The sequence below is a fragment of the Amborella trichopoda genome, chromosome 12 (genome assembly GCF_054954075.1).
Source record: "Amborella trichopoda isolate Santa Cruz 75 chromosome 12, AtrichopodaSantaCruz75HAP2 v2.0, whole genome shotgun sequence".
In the NCBI taxonomy this organism is placed as follows: Eukaryota; Viridiplantae; Streptophyta; class Magnoliopsida; order Amborellales; family Amborellaceae; genus Amborella; species Amborella trichopoda.
In genome coordinates this window covers 5,736,607-5,759,457 of record NC_142347.1, presented here as the reverse complement: position 1 = coordinate 5,759,457, position 22,851 = coordinate 5,736,607, and the positions used below count along the sequence as shown (strand labels likewise).

Genomic DNA, 22,851 nt, shown 5'->3' with positions numbered 1-22,851 from the left:
GTTAAAGAGAGAGAGAGCTGTTAAAGAGAGAGAGAGAGAGAGATAAGGAGGATTACACCATGGATGAGACTGTAGTATATTGTGTGACAATCAAATATACTACGTACCACCAAATAACAAAGTTAGAATTGCATAGAGCGTATTGTGGTCCACTCACTTGTGCGTCTCATCTGCGGTCGTCTCATCTGCGGTCCCCTCCTATTGTGGTCCACTCACTTGTGCGTCTCATCTGCGGTCCCCTCCTTTTTTTTTTAGAACCGGACGATTCCTGTTTTTTTTGTCGATTCGATCCGTTTATGGCGATTTTCGAGTCGAACCGGGCGAGTCCGGTTCGACCCGGCGTTTTTTTAAACACTGTATCTAATTATAAAATTTTAAATTTAAAAAATAGTTAAAATCAATTAGATGTATAAACATATGAAAATATTAAAAATTAATGGCGTAGATAATATGTTATAAAATGTACTATTTTTTAGACTCAAATTTTTTTTATTTTTTATGATCATAATATTGAGATGATCAAGCGATCGGTTTTTCAACATTAAAACTACGTTTTCCAATGCGTTTTTTGAGGTGCAATCACATTCACCCTTATAAGAGAGAGAAAAAAGAGGAGAAAGGAGAGAGACCCTTCCATGAAAGCCATAAGATGTGCACACAGTGAACTCCTTCCCTTGTCAAAACCAGTAAAGACAGAGTCCAAGCCATAAGTCTTGCACACAACTCCTTCCCTTCTCAAAACCAGGAGAGAGAGAGAGAGTCCGGTTGATCAAGATGAGCGACCTAGCGGCCTTTACGGTGAGGAGCATCCCGGGCAGCTACGGGCTGCCATTGATCGGGAACCTCATGGACCGAATGGACTACTTCTGGCTCGAGGGCCGCGATAAGTTCTTCCAAAATCGCATGGCCAAGTATCAGAGCACAGTATTCAGGGCCAACGTGCCTGCTTCCGCTCCCCTCTTCGGGGGAAGTGATCCAAGAGTCATAGCCATCGTCGACTCCGCAGCCTTCACCACCCTTTTTGATATCTCTCTGGTTGAAAAGAAAGATGTTTTGGTTGGAGACTATCTCCCGAGTCTCGACTACACCGGAGGGATGCGCGTTCTTGCGTATCTCGACCCGTCAGAGCCGCAGCATTCCTCCATCAAGTCATTCCTCTTGGACAACCTGCGTAGAAGCGCAAAGGTGAGCTTGGCAATGGCTTTCTGGTTTATAACTGGTTTTACGGTTTTTCTGTGGAATGTAATAGTGTTTGATTGGTTTTCCAATAGAGTTTTTTTCCCTGCCTTCTGAAAGCCGGCCGATTCATTTCGACTCGGCTGAGTTACTCTGGCTCGGGTCATTTGCCAAGCCCGAGTTGTCCAAACTTAGAGGTGCAACTCTGGGGTTAAAATAATTATAAAAAAAATCCTAAAAAATAAAAAATATATTTGTACCATCTTTATTTATGTTTTGTATCATTTTAGCAAAGATGGGAAAGGATTTTGGTCCCGAATTTTTACATTTTTCCCATCCTTTTTAAAAATTTCGAAAATATCCCCTATCAAAAATTCATTTCTAATTTTCCCTACTTTTTTAACCAGGGTTTTGTTAAATTTTACTTCATATATTTATCCTATTTTTTAGGTTTTTTTTGTATTTTTTATTTTTAATAGTTTCCAGCCGTTAGTAATGTTGAGAATATACCCAATTTGGATTCGAAACCCAAATTTTGGACCCCATTTAGATCCAGGTATGGATTTAAGATTTGGATCTGACGGTTGAATTTGGATCAAAAATTTGGATTGGATTTGGGTGCAAGTGGATCCAATCCAGATCCAACCGAGTAATTAAAATAATATATATTATTTTATAGGGCAAGGTTTCTATACTCTCTCCTTATCGTATATAAGTTCTATACTTACCCCATCCAGCGATCCAATTTAGATCAAATAAGCCACTTATCATTTGATCCAAATTCGACTCTTTAGAATATTTATTTTTAGTTTTTATTCTACAAAGTATATGAATATTAAATTTGGTATGAGTCATCATCTCAATAAGGTGCACCTAAAAATAATATAAAAATATTATTTTTAATAAATAAAATAGTTAAAATACCCCTAGAACTTTAAGAGATGTTTTGATCATTTTATTTTATCGAGAATATTTGTTTTATTCTTTTTGTAGGTGCGAGTTTTAGAGAGAAGTAGACGCTCAAAATTTGGTGTCAAAATGTTTTGTAAATAAAATAAAAATAAAATAGTGTAGAGGCGTTACAATGTAATTTGATATGATCCATCTCAGCCATTCATTCAGATCTAACAACCATATAAGGGGAAGTACATAGGAAAACCATAGAAAGCTCGCCCTATTAGATATTTTCATAAAATTGTCTACAAAGATACCATTTATCTTTTGTACATGGAGGTCACAATCGTTCTCGCTCATTAGATGTCAAATTGGATGGCTTGGGGTGAGTCACAAAGTCTGAGAATATTTTTTGAAACTTTGGGTCTATACAATGATGTTATTATAGCCACCTATTTTGAAATTTAGAGGAGAAAAATGATTGTGACCTACATGCACAAAAGATAAATGGTATTTTTGTATACAATCCTTATTTTTGTTATATATTATTTTATATTATTTTATATTAAAATAGCTTTTTTAGATCTGACAGGGTCTGTATCAGAATCCAAATCCCATGCATACTTTTTCGACCCGATCCCATGTATACCTTTTGGGTTTGAATCCAATGGATCTGGATCTGGATCTGTTCCGACCCATTCTCAGCCCTAGCTGCTACAATACTCGGCCTTGCTCGGGTTGAGTTACTTGAACTTGGGCAAGTACTTGGATGAGGCATGGCAGAGTAGTCGGTCCGATTGGACTTTTCGAACATTGTTTTTCCCATGGTACTAATGGCGTTAGGATTTGTTTAGTTTTGGAGTTGACTCTATTTCTATGATTTGATCAATGTTCAAAAATTCGTCAAGGCCAACTCGGATTCGGCAATTTTCCGAACCTAGGTTGGGGGGACTTGTACTCACCCAGGTTACTGTAGTAACTTGGATAAGTACCTTAGATACTTGACGAATTCCATGGACATGCAATCATTATCAGAAACTCGATTATTTATGTGATTTTACTTTTTAACTAGGGTTGGGGCTCGCCAAAGTCATTTTTTTTTGCAATTTTTACAATCCTAAGTCGATCCACCATGAAAATCCTTCCCTGAACTTTTTTTTTTTTCTATGAAGTGTTCTAAGACTTGTACCGAGACTAGTAGGCTGCCCAAAGTGAGTCCACTTAGTTGAGTCCTATGTGGACCATCCAAGTCCACTGAAAAGGACTCACAAAATCACAAGAAATGGAAAACTCGGGAAAAATAAAAATAGAAAATTATAAAAAAGAAGAAGAAGAGAACTTCACATAGAAAGGAATTTTACAGATTCAGGTGGGCTGGTCATGTGGAACGCAGATCCAATACAACGCCTATTAAAATATAAAAGTTAGTTCAAGTGAAAGGCTAAAAAAAGGCAAGTTGTAGTCCCAAAGGGACATGGTTAGAGGTAGTGTGGAAAGAGACGGGCACCTAAGGCCCTATTGAGATTATAGACGTTGATAGAGCAGAATGGTGGACAAGGATTAATGTAGCATACCACAATTAGTTAGAAAAAAGCTTTGATGACGACGAATATAGAAAGAAATTTTGAATTTTAGGTTGGATCTAGTTATTCCAAGTTCTTGAAATTGGTGAAATCCTATTTCGTTGTTCAAAACATCTCAAATCTAAGTGCTTCTTCTTGACCTTGGATTGACAGTAAGAAAATAAATGCAGGGACAATTTTTCAAGGTGGATTGAGCAAGGGTTGCAGAAATCACAAAACAAAACAAACTTTCACTAGACCACGGCTCAAAAGAAATGAGTATAATGTTAAATAGTTAGTCTTTTAGTCTGAGTTAAACTTAGTGTATTTTTTAACATCGGTGTCATCTATCAAATCCAATGCTTGTGTTCTATTAAAAAACAGACAATCAAAATATCAATTTTGCGAGATTTTAATGTTTAACCAAAAATTTCAAGAGATTTTCAATAGCCAATACATTTACCCACTTTTATAGTTTCAAGCAATGGTTTAAAAAACGGATCGATGACCCGGATCGGGCTTCCAAAAAACCGATCCGGATCGGGAATCGGGTGAATCGGTCAGAATAAAGCTTAAAAAAAAATTCGAAAAAATTATTAAAATTTATTATAAATATTGTTTTTTAGGAATTAAATAAAAAATGAGGGTACTCCATTAAGAATTTTCATGTTTTTGAATGAATATGCGAATATTGATATGTTCTTTCCCTGTATGAATCGCCATTCAGCATTTAATTTACAGTATTTCGTGCTCATCCCTACACTGTTGCTGTTGGGACTCGATATGTGAATAATATGGCTGGGATAGGGTGGCCTCAGAATCATCATCTCTCTCATTTTCTCTTTGAATAATATGGATTAAAAAAAAAAAAAAATAAATTTTCAAAAAAATCGATCATGGATTAAAAAAAAAATCACTAATTTTCAAAAAATTCTATCATGGATTACAAAAAACAATTCGATCATGGATTAAAAAAAAAAAATCACAAATTTTCAAAAAATTCAATCATGGATTACATAAAATTCGATCATGGATTACATAAAATTCGATCATGGATTACATAAAATTCGATCATGGATTACATAAAATTCGATCATGGATTACAAAAAAAAACAAACAAAAAAAAACAAACAAAAAAAAACAAAAAATTCAATCGTGGATTACAAAAAAAGAAAAAAACAGTTCGATCATGGATTACAAAAAATTCAATCATGGATTACAAAAAACTCCATCATGGGTTACAAAAAAAGCAAAAAACAAAAAATTCGATCATGGATTACAAAAAAAAAAACAAACATTTCGATAATGGATTACAAAAAAAACAAAACATTTCGATCATGTATTACAAAACATTCGATCATGGATTACAAAAAATTCTATCATAGGTTACAAAAAAAAAAAAAAAAACAAAAAAATCGATCATGGATTACAAGAAAAGAAAACAAACATTTCGATCATGGATTAGGGGAGAGTATACATGTGAAAACTACCTTTATTGCTCCGTTAGTCCAGAATGAATAGGGGGGCTGTTCCTTAAAGGAATTGATTTCAAGTCGAAAATAGAGGCCCACTATTCCAAACGGGAGAACCACAATTTTGAAGTTCCAGTTCCCTTACTATTCCCCAAATGATTGGCAGAATCGGATTCTAGCCACCCCCGTCCAAAAGGCCTCCTTTTCCCAATGGACAGTCTCCCAATCTTTCCCATACTAGGAGGCAGTCTCAGATTCCATCTTCTGTGAATGATCCTCCGAATCCAGATCCTTGCTATTGTCCGATCAGACTCGGTCGCAGACTCACTAACCATAATCCCTTCACTAAGAGGCTGCCTATTTTCTCTGGCTGACCCGAGAGAGGAGGAGCAATGGGTAGGGTGCCAATTAGAAGCCGCCGGGGTTAGTTCCTCTTCCTATAGAAACAATAGCCTCTCTAGCGGAGGAAGCTTACTGTCTCTTATGTCGATAGATTAGGGGGGATCCATCGATAGGACTTTTGTCTATTATGGGTTACAAAAAACCAAAAAATTCGATCATGGATTACAAAAAAACAAAAACAATTCGATCATGGATTACAAAAAAATCGATCATGGATTACAAAAAAAAAAAAAAAAAAAAAAAAAAAAAAAAAAAAAAAAAAAATTCCCTACGTACTCGCCGATTCACTATTTGGACTCGCCGATTCCGTACATTCACTGTACAGAATCGTCCGGTTCTCTCTAGAACCGGACGATTTCCGATTTTTTAGGAGATCCGGTCCCCTTTTCATGATTTCCGAGTCGAACCGGGTGAGTCCGGTTCGACTCGGCGTTTTTTAAAACACTGGTTTCAAGGTTCCATTGGCATCTTGAATTGTTAAGTTTCTCAGTTTATATAATCTTCGTATGGCTCCTTTGGTGTTTTGTTGCTTGGTTTTCATCCCTTTGACAGGTTCTATGGATCAAAAGGTGCCCTCTGTATAAGCTTTCAAACAATTGGTGCCAGTGGTTATACACTTCCATGGCACCTATATAATTCCATGGATCCAATTTTTATTTAGTTATTGAGAACTATTATCCTTTCCAATGGCATCAAAGTTTATCTGAGTCTTTGTTTTTAATTATTTTTGAAGACATGGGTACCAGATCTCCAGAGTAGCTTGGAGCCCTTATGGAGCACGCTAGAGAAGGATGTACAGGAGAAGGGCAGTGCTGGTGTGCTGCTACCCTTGCAAAAGTTTCTCTTCTCCTTCCTCTCCAAGGTGCTGCTTGGGGCTGACCCCGCTGTAGATCCCGAGATTGCCAAGAATGGCCACTTCATAATCGACAAGTGGCTCGCCCCCCAGCTCGTTCCAACTGTGGGCACCGGAGGCCTGATCCCTTACCCCTTGGAAGAGCTCTTGCTCCACAGTTTCCCTTTACCCTTTGCCTTTGTTCGAGGTGGCTATCAGAAGCTTTATGATTTCATTCTCAACCACGCGAAGGATGTCTTATCGATCGCCATTAACGAATACGGCCTCACGGAGGCCCAAGCAACACACAATCTTCTGTATACTCTCGGATTCAATGCATTTGGTGGCTTCTCGATCTTCCTTCCTTCTTTGATTTCCTACATTGGAAAGGATCCTAGACTGCAAGAGAGGTTGCGCACAGAGGTAAGGGATGTGATGAACACACATGAGGGAGTGAGCTTCAATGCAGTGTCAGAGATGGAATTGTTGAGCTCGACAGTCTATGAGGCCCTGCGTATAAATCCACCGGTGGCATTCCAGTATGGGCGGGCACGGCGTGACTTTATCTTGAAGTCGCACGATTGTTCTTATGGGGTACAAGCAGGGGAGCTGCTGTGTGGGTTCCAGCCTCTCGCCATGCGGGACCCCAAGGTTTTTGAGGCGCCGGAAGAGTTTAGGGCCGATAGGTTCATCAAAGAGCGAGGGGGTGAGGGCCTAATTCAATATGTCTATTGGTCAAATGGCCCTCAAACTGCGACACCCTCGGTGGAGAACAAGCAGTGCGTGGCCAAGGACTATGTCATGGCCACCACACGCCTCATTTTGGCGGAGCTCTTCATGCGATATGACTCTTTCCAACTCGACAATGACTCATCATCTACCATAATTTTTCTAAAGAGAAGATCTTGAGACCACTTTGGTGGCATTCACATGTCGCTTTCTTTAATGTTCACATGGGACCTGGTAAAATGTAATGGAGTGGCACCGCCACCCTGACTACCTATGTCAAGAGCTCGTTCCTATGTGTGAATCGAATAAAAATTTTCTTTTTGTTTCTCTTTTTTTTTTACTTGGTTAGTTGGGTTGGCCCTCAATCTGAATGATGATGATGATGATCTTCATCAAAACTTTTTCCCAACTCTTCAACAAACAAAGACAATTTCACATCAATACGTTAAATATTTTACAAATTATAATGTTGACGATAATTTGTAATGAATATCATTTGGTTGAATTACCACCGATCGTTACCTATCACCATCCAACTTAATAAATTTATCTCTTGTATTAATTTCCAATTCATTGCAATTGCTCCCATTTGACTTATTTGGCATGCGTGTTATCATTGGGAAGGTTTTTTAATAGAAAAGCTTTACAATAGCATGATAAATTTGATAGACACCATCATAGTTATTATTGGCAACACAACTTATGGTGATGGAATACAGATTAAACTAAGTATCGAAGATAAGAGTGCCACTAATATGGTTATCAAGACCGATCCAAACTGGTGGTCCGTCTGGTCGAACTATCAACTGGTACTTTGGCTGGTTTGGTCCAAGGTATAAGCAGATTTGATAAAAAATCAGTCAAAACCAATATTTGACTGGTTTTGACTAATTAGACACATCTATTTTAACTAGGTTGACCAACTGAATGAAGTTGGGTAAAATCATTTAACACATTTTATATTTTTAAACTAGTATATCTAATTTTCCTTTCGTTCTTTCTAAAATCCGATTCAACAAGTTTGACTATTGACTAAGGTTGAACTAATTTTGCCTTGACTAAATCTTTCACCGATTCAATGATAGGTCCGGTTGTAGTAACACTAGTCACTATGATAAAAAGAGATGGTTTTTCCATTTCAAAAATTTAGATTTTCCTACTATTTCTACTATTTCATATCTTCATAAATAGAGATTCCGGCACCATAAAGACTTATCCCGTCTATTCTCAGAAAAGATAGCTAATGTTATGCAACATATATATTAAAAAGTTGAAAAGTGATGCACCCACTTGCTAACTTGGTGGACCTCTCAATAACCCAAACTAGCGAAGCACCCTCATTCAAGGAGGGGACCAATATCTTCAGATCGCTACTGAAAACAATTTTTTAAGCCATAGGTCTAATCATTAAGAGAACTCAAGATATTAAGTTCTAATTCTGCCACAGATAGAGAATCTTTTCCCATTTATTTACCAAAAAAGAGAAAATGATAACAACTAAATCGCGGTATTCCTCGAAGAACAAGAAATTTACGAGAACTAAGAGCTTGTAGCGTGCAGCCTGTGCATTGCACGGTCCAAGAGAAGAAAAAATAGAGGGGGATTGTAGAGTACCTTTTTCTTGGATTAAAAAGGGCAAGACACAACGTAAGAGGAACCGTAGATATTTATTATGGTCGAAACATCGATTCAAACATCGATCCATAATTTGAGCCACTAGTACTTGAGCTTCTATGGGATTTATGTTCCTTTCTACACCAGTAAGTAACATTGAGAGAATCACTTTCAATTATGATAGGGCCAGCAATACCACGGTCTCTACAAAGAGAAAGCCCATCCCATAACGCATATAACTCAGCATGCTTTATTGTGACAGAACCGCATGGACCTGCATTACTAAAGATAATCTGACCATTTGTATCCCACTACACACCATCGAATCTAACCAGCCTTGGATTACCCCATGAACTACCCTCAAAATTCAATTTAATTTATCCATGAGGCCGAAGGAGCCACCTACCTGTAGATAAGAACCTTTTGGATGCATTGAGGAATCACGCTATACAAATTACCCTCAATTTTCACAAAGGAAATTCCTCATCCTTTTTTAGTTATAGAAAACTATCTCCAAAGAGTCATAAAGATTATGTTGTTCAGGTCCTCATTCTCCAAACACTCACCATCAAAAGTTCTCATATTCCTCTCCTTCCATAATTCCCATAAAATTAACGCTTTCAAAATTCTCCATATAACCATACCAGATCTCGGCATGCCTGGAATCTGAAAATGACACATAATATCCATAAGGCTACTCAGGATCACCAACAAGTAACCCATTTTCAGTTATACCCACCTCCAAATTTGAAAAGCAAAAGGACAGTGCTCGTCATGTTTACAAAATAGGCATACATTGACAATAACTTTCTCTCTTTTCCTGAAGTTGTCAACCAAAGGACTGCCTGCACTTTATGAAGAAGTTGCCATTTTCAAAACTCATTTAAACAACCTCCTTGCCATCTTAGTTGATCATAGAAAAGTAAGTTGTACATGGATCTCACTGTGAACACCCCATCATTCTCGTACTCCGGAACAACCTCATCTTCCACTGAAATTGATAACTTAACCTCCTTTAGCTCCTGTAATAGATTAGTGAGTTGAGTGTTTACAATATTTGGGTATTGCATATGGGTTTTCATTATTTTAATAAAATTTTTAATAGAAATACGTAAATACTGAAAACCTATCTCATCTCTAAATATTTGTTGTCAATTACAAGCATTTTACAGTCAAAATGAACTTTTAAAATGCTACAATTTCTATAAAAATGAATCTCTCTAACTCAAATTATTTAATTTTATTATCTCCTAGTCACCTGCGCTTCTAAAGAAAAAGGGTTTGGCCTATTCATTTCTTTTCTTTTTTTTTTTCCTAAAATAATTTATTGAATTTATTATTTATTTTCATTCATATTTTTACCAATATTTTGCCAGTCTAGAGGTAGCGTATTTAAATTTAGATTAAAGTTGGGGCCCAATCATGTGCCTAATTGAGAGAGAGAGAGAACCCAAACAAAGAGAGTGTATGTGCGTGTGAGAGTAAACAAGAAAAATCTAATCTAAGAGAGAGTCTATGTGTGAGAGTGTAAAAGAAAACCCAATCTAAGATAGAGAGAGTGAAAAAGAAAGCCAATCCAACTTTTCTCATCATACCCAACTCGTGTAAAATAAAAAAAAATTTCCTTTCTACAACAATCCCATTTATCAAAGGAGTTGGATGTAACAACACAACTTATGTTAGGGTTTAAGAACCTCTTAGATGTGGAAACAAGAATCCAAAAGTTAGATTCTACCAAGATCGTGTACTTATCCAGTTAGAAACAAAATAGGAGAGAGCACAAGCCACAATACGAGAAATAAATGAAACATATATTGCATAAAGACACAAAAATTTATGTATTTCACCTCAAGAGGGCTACATCCACGAGGATGACATACTGAAATCCATTATATCAATGAAAGTTACATTATAGATTTTGGGACATAGAGTTACCTCTCTAACCCTTGACAAAATCCGACCGAGTAAACCCTTTTAGACCCGCTCTCCTTATCGGGACGATCCACCGATCTCTCATCTCTATTCCATAGCTATACCACTGTTTAGGAAGAGATCCATATCTATTTCTTACCATATTTGTAGCCGCAATCTTAGGAATCTATTCATAGCAATATACCATACTTGTAACCTCTCTCAGGAATCTGTTTATGGCAATATTAGGCATTAATGTATAGCCCAATTTTAGCTCCTTAATTATAGCAGTAATTCTAGTATGTACATTGTATATATGTTGACCTTCTCTCAATGGAAAAGTAGAACCCTGTTCTCATTCTATTCCCAATTATGCGACTTAATATGGTATCAGCCTAAATACGTTTCTGGACCCTTCCATCAACAACAATGGCCACTGATAGGCCCCCGTCCACCGTCGCTCCAAACTCAACACCATCTATTTTGGATCAATCATCTCCACATTTTGTACACACTTCTGATCAACTCGATAATTCTCTCGTCTCCTAGCTTCTCACTGGCGATAATTATCCCACTTGGAGCCATGCATTTACCATGTTCCTTGAAGCCAAGAACAAACTCGGATTCATAGATGGTTCCATTCCAAAACCCGCATCCGATTCCCCTCAACTGGATCTTTGGATTCGATGCAACAATCATGGTTGATTCATTCAATCATTCCCTCCATAACCAACAACGCTCTCAAGATCGACAATGCCATGCCGTTTGGATTGACCTCCGCGATTGATTTTCTCAAAAAAATGCATCGCATATCTTTGAGATACAGTGTGCAATTTCAGATCATCCACAAGGCACTGACTCTATCTCTACATACTACTCTACCCTCAAGAGTTTTTGGGATGAACTCTCCTCTTATCACACACCTCCTGCTTGCCCTTGTGGTGCCATGAAAACTTTCACAGATGTGCAGGACTCGGATCAACTCATGGATTTTTTGCAAGGCTTGAATGATTCCTACTCATCAGTTTGGAGTCAAATACTCCGTATGGATCCTTTGCCCTCTGTCAACAGGGCATATTCCTTGCTACTCCAAGAGGAAAGACATCAGTCCTTGACTGATTTTCTCTCTCAACCGCCTAAACAAGCCGTCATGGCAACTCAACACTTTTCTTCTACGCAATCTATTCGCTCTGACTCTAGCAACAAACTGAAATATCACTGCAACACCTGCAATACGGATGGCCATTCAGTTTCACTTTTCTACAAAAACATTGGATACGCACCATGGTGGACATCTCGTGGCAACTCACCCTCATCCAATGCTGGACGTCCGAAGCCAGTGAACATCAGGAACCATCATCAAGCAATTGTTGTCACCAACATCAACAATTTTGCTCAACAACCTTTTCCTGCACCACAACTCATGGCTAACAAATGGCAACAACTGCTTTCATTGATCCCATCCGGTAATATTCACCCTTTGGCAAACATGGCAGGTACACCCATTTGTCTAGTCACTTCTTATTCCTCACCTAATTGGATTATAGACTCAGGTGCCACTGATCACACGATTTCTGAATTGTCACTATTTTTCGCGTACACCACACCCACTCCTTCATCTTCTATTCAACTCCATAATAGTCTTCATGCCCTTGTCGCACACATCGGAACAATGACGCTTTTCCCTGGCCTTACACTCAATAACGTCTTGCATGTTCCTTCTTTTCACTTCAACTTGCTTTCCATCAGCAAATTCACCGACAATTCACATTATTCTGTCACGTTTTTTTTTCTAACTCTTATGTATTTCAAGACCTGTGGACGAAGACAATCATTGCAACGGGTAACAAACGTGGTGGTATTTATTTCTTGGAGTACTCTTCACCTTTTGCTTCCACTGCAACTCATGGATCTCATTTTGACCTTTGGCATTAGCATCCCGACCTTTCGTTATCCTCAAATTTGAAGGCCCTAGCTCAAATAAATGCACTTGTATTGTTTGTCCTCTTGCAAAACAGTCTCGGTTGCCGTTTAGTACTTGTCATATTTTTTCCAACTCCTGTTTTGAATTACTCCATATGGATGTTTGGGGACCTTATCAGAAATTATCTTTATCTGGTGCTCGTTATTTTTTAACTATGGTTGATGACTTCTCTCGTAGTACATGAATTTTTTTAATGCGGCATAAATCTGAAGTTCCTAGACTTATTTCATATTTTTGTTGCTATAGTTAATACTCAATTTAACACTCACATTCGGCAAATTAGATCCGATGATGTCATTGAATTCTTTAATAAATCCAATCTTGATTTTTTTAGCTCACTATAGTTCCACAATCAAGTTGTGTTGACACTCAACAACAAAATGGCGTTGTGGAGCGTAAACGCCGTCACCTCCTTAATATTGCTCGCGCACTTCATTTTCAAGCTCACTTACCTTTAGATTTTTGGGGTGAATGTGTATTGACTGCCGCATACCTAATCAACCTCTTGCCCACACCTTTACTTCATGGTAAAACCCTGCATGAAATTATTTTTCAAAATCCACCTTGTTTCTCTCATTTAAGGGTTTTTGGATGCTTATGTTTTGGTCGCAATGCATCCATCCAACATAAATTTGACAAACGTGCTTCACTCGGCATATTTATCGGATACTCCCATGGCTAGAAAGGTTTCAAAATTTTTGACATTCCCACCAAGAAAATCTATGTCACTCGGGATGTAATGTTTCACAAACACATCTTTCCCTATACATTTCTCCCTTCACTCACCAATAATTCCCTGTTCTTCCCCTACCACCCGTTGACCATGAGGACCCCCACATCTCTTCCACACAACCACCACCTCACCACATGCCAACCAACTAGGATCAGACCCATGCTACCGCTGCCCCATCACCCTCTCCCTAGAATCACCCTCCCCTTCGTCATTTCACCCGTACTTGGAAGCAGCCCACTTACTTTCAAGACTACTACTACTCCATTGCCCAGTCTCAATCTCCCTATTCGACTGCTGGCTTAGGTACAAACCTGTCACACCCCAAGAATTTACAATACTGATATTCCTGAGATGTATCAGTCAAAACATATATATACATCTCTTTTTAGGACAAATTTACAATGGCGAATTTTTAAAAAGTAACAAAAGGAAGTTTAAGCACAGCTTCAATATCTTCCCAAAGTTGATCCTGACGAGCACTCAAATGAAACCGCAGTTATCCTGAAAAATGTTTATCATAGTTTGATGAGTTTGGCTACTCAGTAAGTGATCATCATAATCCTAAAAATAATCATGATTGAAAGATATCAATATTTTCCAAAATGAGATCTATTAACAGAAATGCATCAACAGTTTCACTTTCAATAAATGCATAATTAAGTATAATCCAAGTAATTGAAATGCTTATAACACTTTTAACGGCAGTGCATAATTCAAAAGATTTCACAAAATACTCTACTGGCGTCCCAAGTAGGTCACCTATATACCCCATCAGCGTCTTCATGGGTCTACTTAATCCCTATCGGCGTCCCAGATAGGTCCACTTAATCCCTGCAGGTCCACTTATACCTCAACGACGTACCGGATGAGTCCACTTAATCCCTACCGGCGTCCCAGATAGGTCCACTTATACCTAACCGGCGAACCAGATGAGTCCACTTGCATACTTAAATTATTTCTAAATCTCTTTAAACATTCGAAATCAGCAATATCATGTACTCAACATATCATTGAAATCATTAATATGAATTTCACTTAAACCATTAATAACAGTCACTCTCTATAACATTTAAAAAATAACCAATCAAATATTTTGGGCTCAAATTTAGAAAGGTAGCAGTTTGTAAAGGCATTCTAGCATAATTGCCAATTTAATATGTATAGAAAAACTCTTATAGAAATTCAAGAATACGGAATTATCACAATTTATGGGATATCAATCCACAAATAAACATTTCACAACAATACTATAATCAATTGCAAAAATGTCAATTTTTAAATAATAAGGCAGTCATTTGCACATGAATTTTACAATGTCTAAATATTCAAAATAGTAGAAAGAAATATCACAATTTTACTAAAAGCAGAATATCACATTTATTTCTAACAATAGACAAGAAAAATAAATAAATTTGTTTGTCATAATTTACAGCATTCAAAATTTCTAACATAGATAAAATATCACAATTTTTATTAAACAGATTATTTTTCAGGAAGATGATGTCACTTACTCACAAATATTTGAGAGGGAGCTTCCGATAAAAATTCGGCTCGAGAGAGGAGTTCACTGTGTTTCGACCAGAGAAAAAATCTCAAAAGTTTTCTAAGGTAGGAGTCTTCACCTCTCTGAATTTAAATTCTACTAACATATTATTTTATTCTTTTATTGCGTTACAGGTGTGAGCGTTAGTTTACGCTTTAAATACCTCAAGCTTTTATTACGTTACAGGTGTGAGCGTTAGTTTACGCTTTAAACACCTAAAGCCCACGTCCTTTAGTGGACGTGGCAAGAGCAAGGAAACACAAAGCTTTTAAACGAAAAGCTTTGAAAAGTAGTGATGGTCCCTAAACACCATCATGTTCAAACGAATCATCATGTAGTAAAAGTTTATTTATTTATTTATTTATTTTTTTGAAAGTTTAGGATTGTTACAAAACCACCCTCTTTAACATTTTTTATCTTACAGTAAGTTTAATCCATCACACTTACCTTTTCTCACATCTTTAGCTATAATTCAAGAACCTGTCACTTTTGTCGAAGCTATGAAAGTTCAGGAATGGAGCGATGCTATGCAAGCTAAAATTGTTGCTCTCTCCAACAACAAAACTTGGTCCCTAGTTCCATTACCACATGGCAAGAAAACCATTAGTTGCAAATGGGTCTATAAAATCAAAAGGAATTTTGATGGTACAATTGAGCGCTACAAGGCGCGTCTTGTTGCCAAAGGCTACACACAAGTTGAAGGCATTGTCGCCACAACCCATGACTAGCCTTTACATCAACTAGACCTTGATGAAGAAGTTTACATGTCCCCCCTCCTAGATATCGTCGAAAGGGGGAGAACTTGGTTTGCCAGCTACAAAAATCCTTATACGGTCTCAAACAAGCCTCATGAAATTGGTTTTCCAAATTTTCGAATGCTCTCATTGACTTCGGTTTCTCACACTCACAAGCTGATCATTGATTGTTTTTCTCCAGTGGCAAGCAGGTTCGGTTTTCATTATTGTTTATATGGATGATATTGCATCACTGGTTCTAATGCATCCTTGATTCAAGCTGTTCAACAACTTCTTCATCAACGGTTTCATATCAAGGACCTAGGTCCCCTGAAATATTTTCTCGGTATTGAGGTCGCTCGTTTGCAGCATGGTCGTTATCTTTGTCAACGCAAATATACTCTAGACATCCTCATGGATTTTGGCATATATGGTTGTAAGGACCTCCTAATGGAACAAAATTTGAAACTCTCTGATACAATAAGTGATCTTCTTCTGGATCCTTCTCTATACCAGCGTCTGGTTGGGCGCCTCATTTACATCACTATTACTCGACCAGACATTGTGCATACTGTCAACATTCTCAGTCAATTTATGCACCAACCGCACAAACTTCACCTTGATGTCACTTACCGGTTGCTCCGTTATTTAAAGGCTACTCGGGGTTAAGGCCTTTTTTTCTCCTCCCAGAACTCTCTTTGCCTTCGTGCTTACTGTGACTTTGACTGGACAAGTTGTTCTATGATACGCCACTCCACCACAGGCTATTGCATACTCCTCGGGTCTAGTCCCATCTCTTGGAAGACAAAAAAACAATCCACTATTTCCCGATCTTCAGTCGAAGTTGAATATCGTGCCATGGCTGTCACAACATGCAAGCTTACTTGGTTATCTTCATTACTACATGATCTTGGCATCCATCTATCCACTCCCACACCACTTTACTGTGACAACCAAGCAGCGCTACACATTGCTGCAAACCCCAATTTCCATGAGCGCACCAAGCACATAGAAATCGACTGCCATGTCGTCTGTAAGAAGCTACAACAAGGATCGATTCGACCCATGAAGATTCCTTTCAATTTCTAAAATCCGAGTTGGGCATTTGCAACCTACACACTCCAACTTGAGGGGGACTCTAATCATACTTGTGGCCTCAATCTTAGGAATCTGTTCATAGCAATATACCATACTTGTAGCCGCAATCTCAAGAATCTGTTCATAGCAATATTAGACATTAATGTATAACCCAATTTTAGCTCTTTAATTATAATAGTAATTCTAATATGTACGTTGTATATATGTTGACCTTCTCTCAATGGAAAAGCAGAACCTTGTTCTCATTCTATTTCCAATTATGTGACTTAATACTATTTCACAACTAAATCATTGTCCAGGAAGAAACCCTTGAGAATAACTGAGACTTCCTCTAACTAAAAGGAGAAACCACCCAAAACCTTCATGGGAACCGGTTTTCTCCAAAAAACAGCCTTTCAATCTATATGAAGTACATCGTAGTGTTTCTCTCTATAGGAAGCTCTCTTCTCTCTAAGGGGATGCTTTCTTCTCTCTAATGAGAGGTCATGCCTATGATACAGCGGAGGCCCTGCCTCTCTCTTTAGAGGAAGCCACATTTCCCATATAGTGACCAAGATAGGGCACACATATAGACTTTCATCTTTCATCCCATATATATAAGATGATGACTCTATGCTAAATATGAAACTTCTTATAGATGTTATATATATCTCAAGAACCAAGAGATATATTCAAGAAGTCTAATCTGTCAACTGAACAGGCCAGGTTGAGGGGGGAACCTACTAGTCCCCGATATATGTAAATAATCGAACTAGTCTTGACGATTTTCGATTGAACCGGTCTTGACAATTTCAGATCTCGATCGAGCGATTCTAATCTGGATCGGCGATTTTAGAAACACTTCTTTCCTATATTCTGTAACTGAGAAGATAATAAACATAAAATGAAACAATAGTGAAAATATTCCAACACAAACTCATATGGATGATTGCGGTGGTCCAAATTCTTGACTTTGGGTCATCTAATGCTAGAGGCATTTGACCACGCATACGTAAAAGAATCCAATGTACGGAGCAGATGTTGGAGAAATCAGATTGTTCAATGTATTAAAAAAATCATATACGGAGCGATCTGATGTTAGAGGTATCTAAAATTATAAGTACATAGCATTCCAATGTCTGGAACTCACCAATCATAGCCTATATAAACATTAGGGCAGTTCAATGTTTTCAATATCGAACCGCTATTTGTCTGATATCCTAAAATTTTTAAAAATAAAAAATAATTTGCAGTTTGATATTTGCAGCATTGAACTTGGGCAAAACTAGATAAAAAAATGCGAAGAAGAAGAACCTATGCTTAAAGCTGGCCAAAATTGGACCATGTAGTCCTACATAGTTGTTCATGTAAATAAGGTTGGCATCAGGCCGGGCCACCCTAGTCCTTTACTTAGCTCTTTTCCCCGTGGATTGGGTCAAGCCAAAGATAAGTGAAGAAAATTAAAAAGTATAAGAAATAAACGGTGTTGGGCCGGCACTGGCCCTAGCCCGGCCCTACTCTTTTAGGGTCGGGCTGCCTGGCCCAAATATCATCAACTTGATCATCTCGACATCAAGATGTATGGACATGAAAAAAAAATGGATTTCAAGTTTCTGTGCAAATTTGTTATTCAGTGGGGAAGACATGCTCTACTCGTTTTTTCTAATAGTTTAGGATTTAGTCTTTTTGAAAGTATCAGTAAGGTGGTGTCAGTGAGAATGAAAATTACAACGTAGTGATTAGGGTATGGGGTGCTACCACCACATCTCCAACCCATTTATATGAGGGTGGGACAATTCATCGAAAGAGAGTGAGGAATTCGTACCATTCCAAGAGAGAGAAAGAGATAGAAGTCTTACCTTTGAGGCAAGAGTTCCAATTAACATTAGAGAAAAATAGCTCATACCATGGAGAGAGTTTGGTCATTGGAGTTTCTAGAGAGAGAGAGAGAGAGAGAGAGAGAGAGGGAGAGAGAGAGTTCCTATTATTCCTCGAGGACGAGGATGATATTTTCTATGTTCACCTGTTAGAGTGATAGAGAAGAGGGTTGCTGGTTGTTGGGGATCCCATTGTTGTTCAGGGTTCTCATGTTTTTTCTTCTTTTAGGTGCCTTTTGGTCACCTTTTTGGCTTTAGGGTCTTCGTGCCCATGGATTTTGAACAATATATATGGACCCAATGTTGTGAATGAAAAAATTGATTTCTTTTTGGATTTATCTCGTTTGATTTCGACTAGCAATATGCCTTGGCGTGGTGCAGGCGATTTTGATACCCCTCGGAATGTTTGGGGGAATAAGAATTTTGCCTGAAATGGCAAACTTTAATAATTTCATTATCTCTAATGGGTTTTTGGATCTCAATATCAATGGAACTTTCCATACCTGGTCCAAAAATTCGGCCACACATCCTCAAATGTCGAGAATAGATAGGATTTTAATCAATAATCTATGGGATTCTATGCTTTCGAAAGCTTATGTGAAGGCATTACCCCATACGACCTCAGATCATGTGCCTATCTTATTGGATTTGGTGGGTGGTGCGTTTGGGCAATCACTATTTCACTTTGACTTGATGTGGTTAGAAAATTCTTTCATTAGATATGAGGTTCTTTTGGTGTGGCAGAATTCAATTGTTCAAGGTTGGGGATGACATATCCTTGTTCTTAAGCTGCAAATTCTTAAGCATTAATTAAAAGATTGGGGACACAAGAAATTGGATCAATCAATGATAAAGTCTCCATTCTAGAGAATCAAATTAGTGATTTTAATCATAAGGAACAAATGAATGGGGGCATGTATGTAGAAGATAAAAATAAAAAAGGGACTTTGAAAGCTTCCTTGCAGGAGCAATTGAGATGTCAAGAAATTTTTTGGTGCCAGAGATCTAGATCTAAATGGATCAAAGAGGGAGACAATAATGCAAAGTATTTTCATGCATTTGCCAATTACAGAAGGAGATCGAATAACATCAAAGGAATTGAATTATATGTGGTAAATAATGTTAATAGAGAAGATAAGGAGAATGCTATTGTAGAATTATTTATACAAGCTTGCACATCTCAGCCCAAACTTTCGTTTTCTTTGGATTGATTGCCTTTTAAGAGACTTCGCAGTGAAAACCTTGAGATGTCATTATCTATTGAGGAAATTAAAGAAGTAGTTTTCTCACTCCCTAGAGACAAAACTCTTGATCCTGATGGTTTTCAGGTGGCATTCTTTTATGAATTTTGGGAAATTGTGAAAGATGATTTGTTCCAATGCTTTACTGAGATTCATGCAGATGGAATAATTAATAAAGCTCTTAATTCTACCTTCATTGCACTCATCCCTAAAAAACAGAATTTGGAAGTCCTTCAAGACATCAAACCTATTTAGTCCTCTGACTTTGTACTATAATATTCTTATAAGTGTATTAGCCAATAGACTTAAGAAAGTTAACTCCTCGGTGATTCAAGGACCCCAATCAGTTTTTGTTGAAGGGCGACAAATCGTTGAAAGTATTCTTGTCGCTCAAGAAGTTATCTATTCTACCAGAATTGAGGGTACCAAAGGAATATTGTGTAAAATTGTCTTTTAAAATGCTTATGATAGAGGTGAATGAGATTTCTTGGATCACATTCTTAGACACATGGGTTTTGGAGTTATCTGGAGAAAGTGGATAAATGGTTGCTTATCTTCTACTCATTTCTCAGCTCCTATCAATGGCAAAGCTTGTGGGTATTTCCAGGCATTTAGGGGTCTTCGACATGGGGATCCTTTATTGCATTTCCTTTATACTTTGCTAGGGGAGTCCTTTAGCTTCATGATGTCTTCTGCTTTAAGAGCTGGTTTGTTTGATGGTCTTAGGATTCATAGCTGTGAATAACCTCTTACTCATTTGTAACATGCAGATGACACATTTCTTCGCACTTTGGCTTCCTTGAATCACCTGCAGAATTTGTCGCTTTTTCTTCAGTGCTATGAGCTCATCTCTAGAGTGAAAGTCAATCTGCATAAATCATAACTCATTGGTATTAATTGTGACACTATAGAATTGGAAAGTTGGGTAGCATGGTTAGGCTGCGAAACAAAAGAGCTTCCCTCTAAGTACCTTGGTGTTCCTTTGATTGATGGTAGACTTCTTCTATCAGTTTGGGATCCCATAGTGGAATGATTCGAATAGAAGCTTGAAAGATGGAAGAGTAGATGTCTCTCTTTTGGATGTAAAACCACTCTCATTAACTCCACTCCAGCCAAAACTCCTGTTTGTTTTTTGCCCATGTTCAAGGCACCATTTGCAGTGATCAAGAAGCTAGAACATCTAATGAGAAATTTCATGTGAAGTGGGACAACCATGCCAAAAAAAAGTATAATGTATTTTATTGGGAGAAAGTTTGTAGACTTAGGAATGAGGGAGGTTTAGGCATTCACAGGATCATGCACATGAATGATGCCTTACTAACGAAATAGTGGAGTGTTTCACTGATGGTGGGTGGTATAAGACCAATGGGCTAGAAACACATTTTTTTAAAAAATTTTCTCTTGTATTAAAACTTAAGGGATTAAATGCATGAATATCTCAATACAAAACTATAATACATATATTTCAGCCTACAAAATACATATTTAAATAATAAAAGTTCAACCCTAATACGTCCTTTACAAATCCTTTACTAAAAAAAATACAATTAAACTCAATACAATGTCCAAATACTCACAATGTACATCTCTACGATATATTATATGATTTGCATCCAAAATTCTTCATTAAATCAAAATTACTTGATAATTTTATCTTCATTCTTCATCCTTATCATATATCACAATATCTTATACACAACATATACTTGATCATAATAATCTAATAAGATTTCAATTCACATAAATAATAATGCATATCCTTAAAGCTCATACTATAAGATTAAAGAACAATCTCAATGTTCACTGAGCATACTCAATTTAATAAATCATAAAGCACTCAATAATTGTAAATACATCAAATTAGCATGCAAACGTACATGGAGGAAGCCATGGTTCGAACCGCTTGTGCCCTAGCCACGAAAGGGCCTTTTGAGGACTTAATTTTTTCCATTATCTAAGACACATGTGATAATAATAACTCAGGGAGATCAATCTAATGGGAAACAAATGATCACTTTTATTTCACTTAATAGGGATCAAATTATAAGAGAGATATGTATAAGATACCTTCAAAGTTTGAGAGAGATACTACACAAAATAAGGAAGTTATTATGAAACTACAACATGTGGTCTATAAGGAACTACCGAACTTTTCAACATTAAAAAAGGATTTGAAGAGATTATATCATATGATCAAATATGATGGAATAAATCTCTCATTAGTTGTATATTCTAATAAGATCAAGAAAATTAATGTGAAACTACTCAAGATCATAAAATAAACAAGCTAGTTTACACATATTATGTGTATGGGCTACACTATTGCCATGATACTATTCAAATATCAAGTTTTCATGACGAAAAGATAAAGAATGTCATTGTAAATTAAGAATTACAATAATAAAAATGAGGTAGGAAATTGAATGTATGAAGAAAAATCAATACCTTGGTGAAGCAATATTATGGGCTTCATCTTACATATGTGGGACTCCTCCATCAAAAGGTTTCAAGTCAAGGTTAAAAAATGAAGAACACAAGAATTGGGGGTGTTGATCTCAAGAGGACCATGGTGGTCACATATTTGTCAACGGGGATCTCTTTCTCTTTGAAGTGAAACTCAAAATTAGGGTTTACAATTGATCCCATAAGTTACTTTTATACTTAGATCATAAAAGTGGATTTGATCTTGATCCTTGATGCCTTAGATCAATGGCACATGAGAGGCTTTTATCCAAGTCACTCATCCATATCTTATTACCAAGATCAATGGATGCGCTTTTGACACCCTTCACTTCTTAAATCCTAGGTTATAGTTATTTTACCTTAAAGCCCTTAGCTCCATCTTTTATTTCCCATTAAATTCAAATTCATGTTTACACTTATGCCCATGGTTTTTAAATAATTTGTGAGAGTCAATAAAAGACAATGACATAGACATGAAGGTAATATGAGACATGCACACATGTGAATAAAATATCTTATGACACCACCAATAATATTTTAACAACATTAGAGTTTCACATGGTCAAGTCCATAAGGTGGTGCCACATAAAATACACACACATGTCTT

At 37.2% G+C, this 22,851-nt stretch overlaps 2 protein-coding genes and 1 long non-coding RNA gene across 3 annotated transcripts; 2 read left to right on the top strand and 1 right to left on the bottom strand.

Moving 5' to 3' along the window:
• Positions 1-622: 622 nt before the first annotated feature.
• LOC18433663 (fatty acid hydroperoxide lyase, chloroplastic) lies at positions 623-7,394 on the top strand. Its single transcript, XM_006843745.4, has 2 exons — positions 623-1,185; positions 6,240-7,394. The coding sequence occupies exons 1-2, from the start codon at positions 775-777 to the stop codon at positions 7,245-7,247; spliced, it is 1,419 nt and encodes a 472-aa protein (XP_006843808.2). The 5' UTR covers positions 623-774; the 3' UTR covers positions 7,248-7,394.
• A 6,222-nt stretch (positions 7,395-13,616) lies between these two features.
• LOC148779397 (uncharacterized) lies at positions 13,617-14,969 on the bottom strand. The gene is made up of 2 exons (XR_016045189.1): positions 14,821-14,969; positions 13,617-13,810 (listed from the first exon to the last, which is right to left on the bottom strand). It is a non-coding gene; the product is annotated as an uncharacterized LOC148779397 (long non-coding RNA).
• Positions 14,970-20,289: 5,320 nt separating this feature from the next.
• On the top strand, positions 20,290-20,664 carry LOC148779396 (uncharacterized). The gene is made up of 2 exons (XM_088854199.1): positions 20,290-20,488; positions 20,552-20,664. Exons 1-2 carry the CDS (start codon positions 20,290-20,292, stop codon positions 20,662-20,664), a joined length of 312 nt encoding a protein of 103 aa, XP_088710325.1.
• Positions 20,665-22,851: the final 2,187 nt, after the last annotated feature.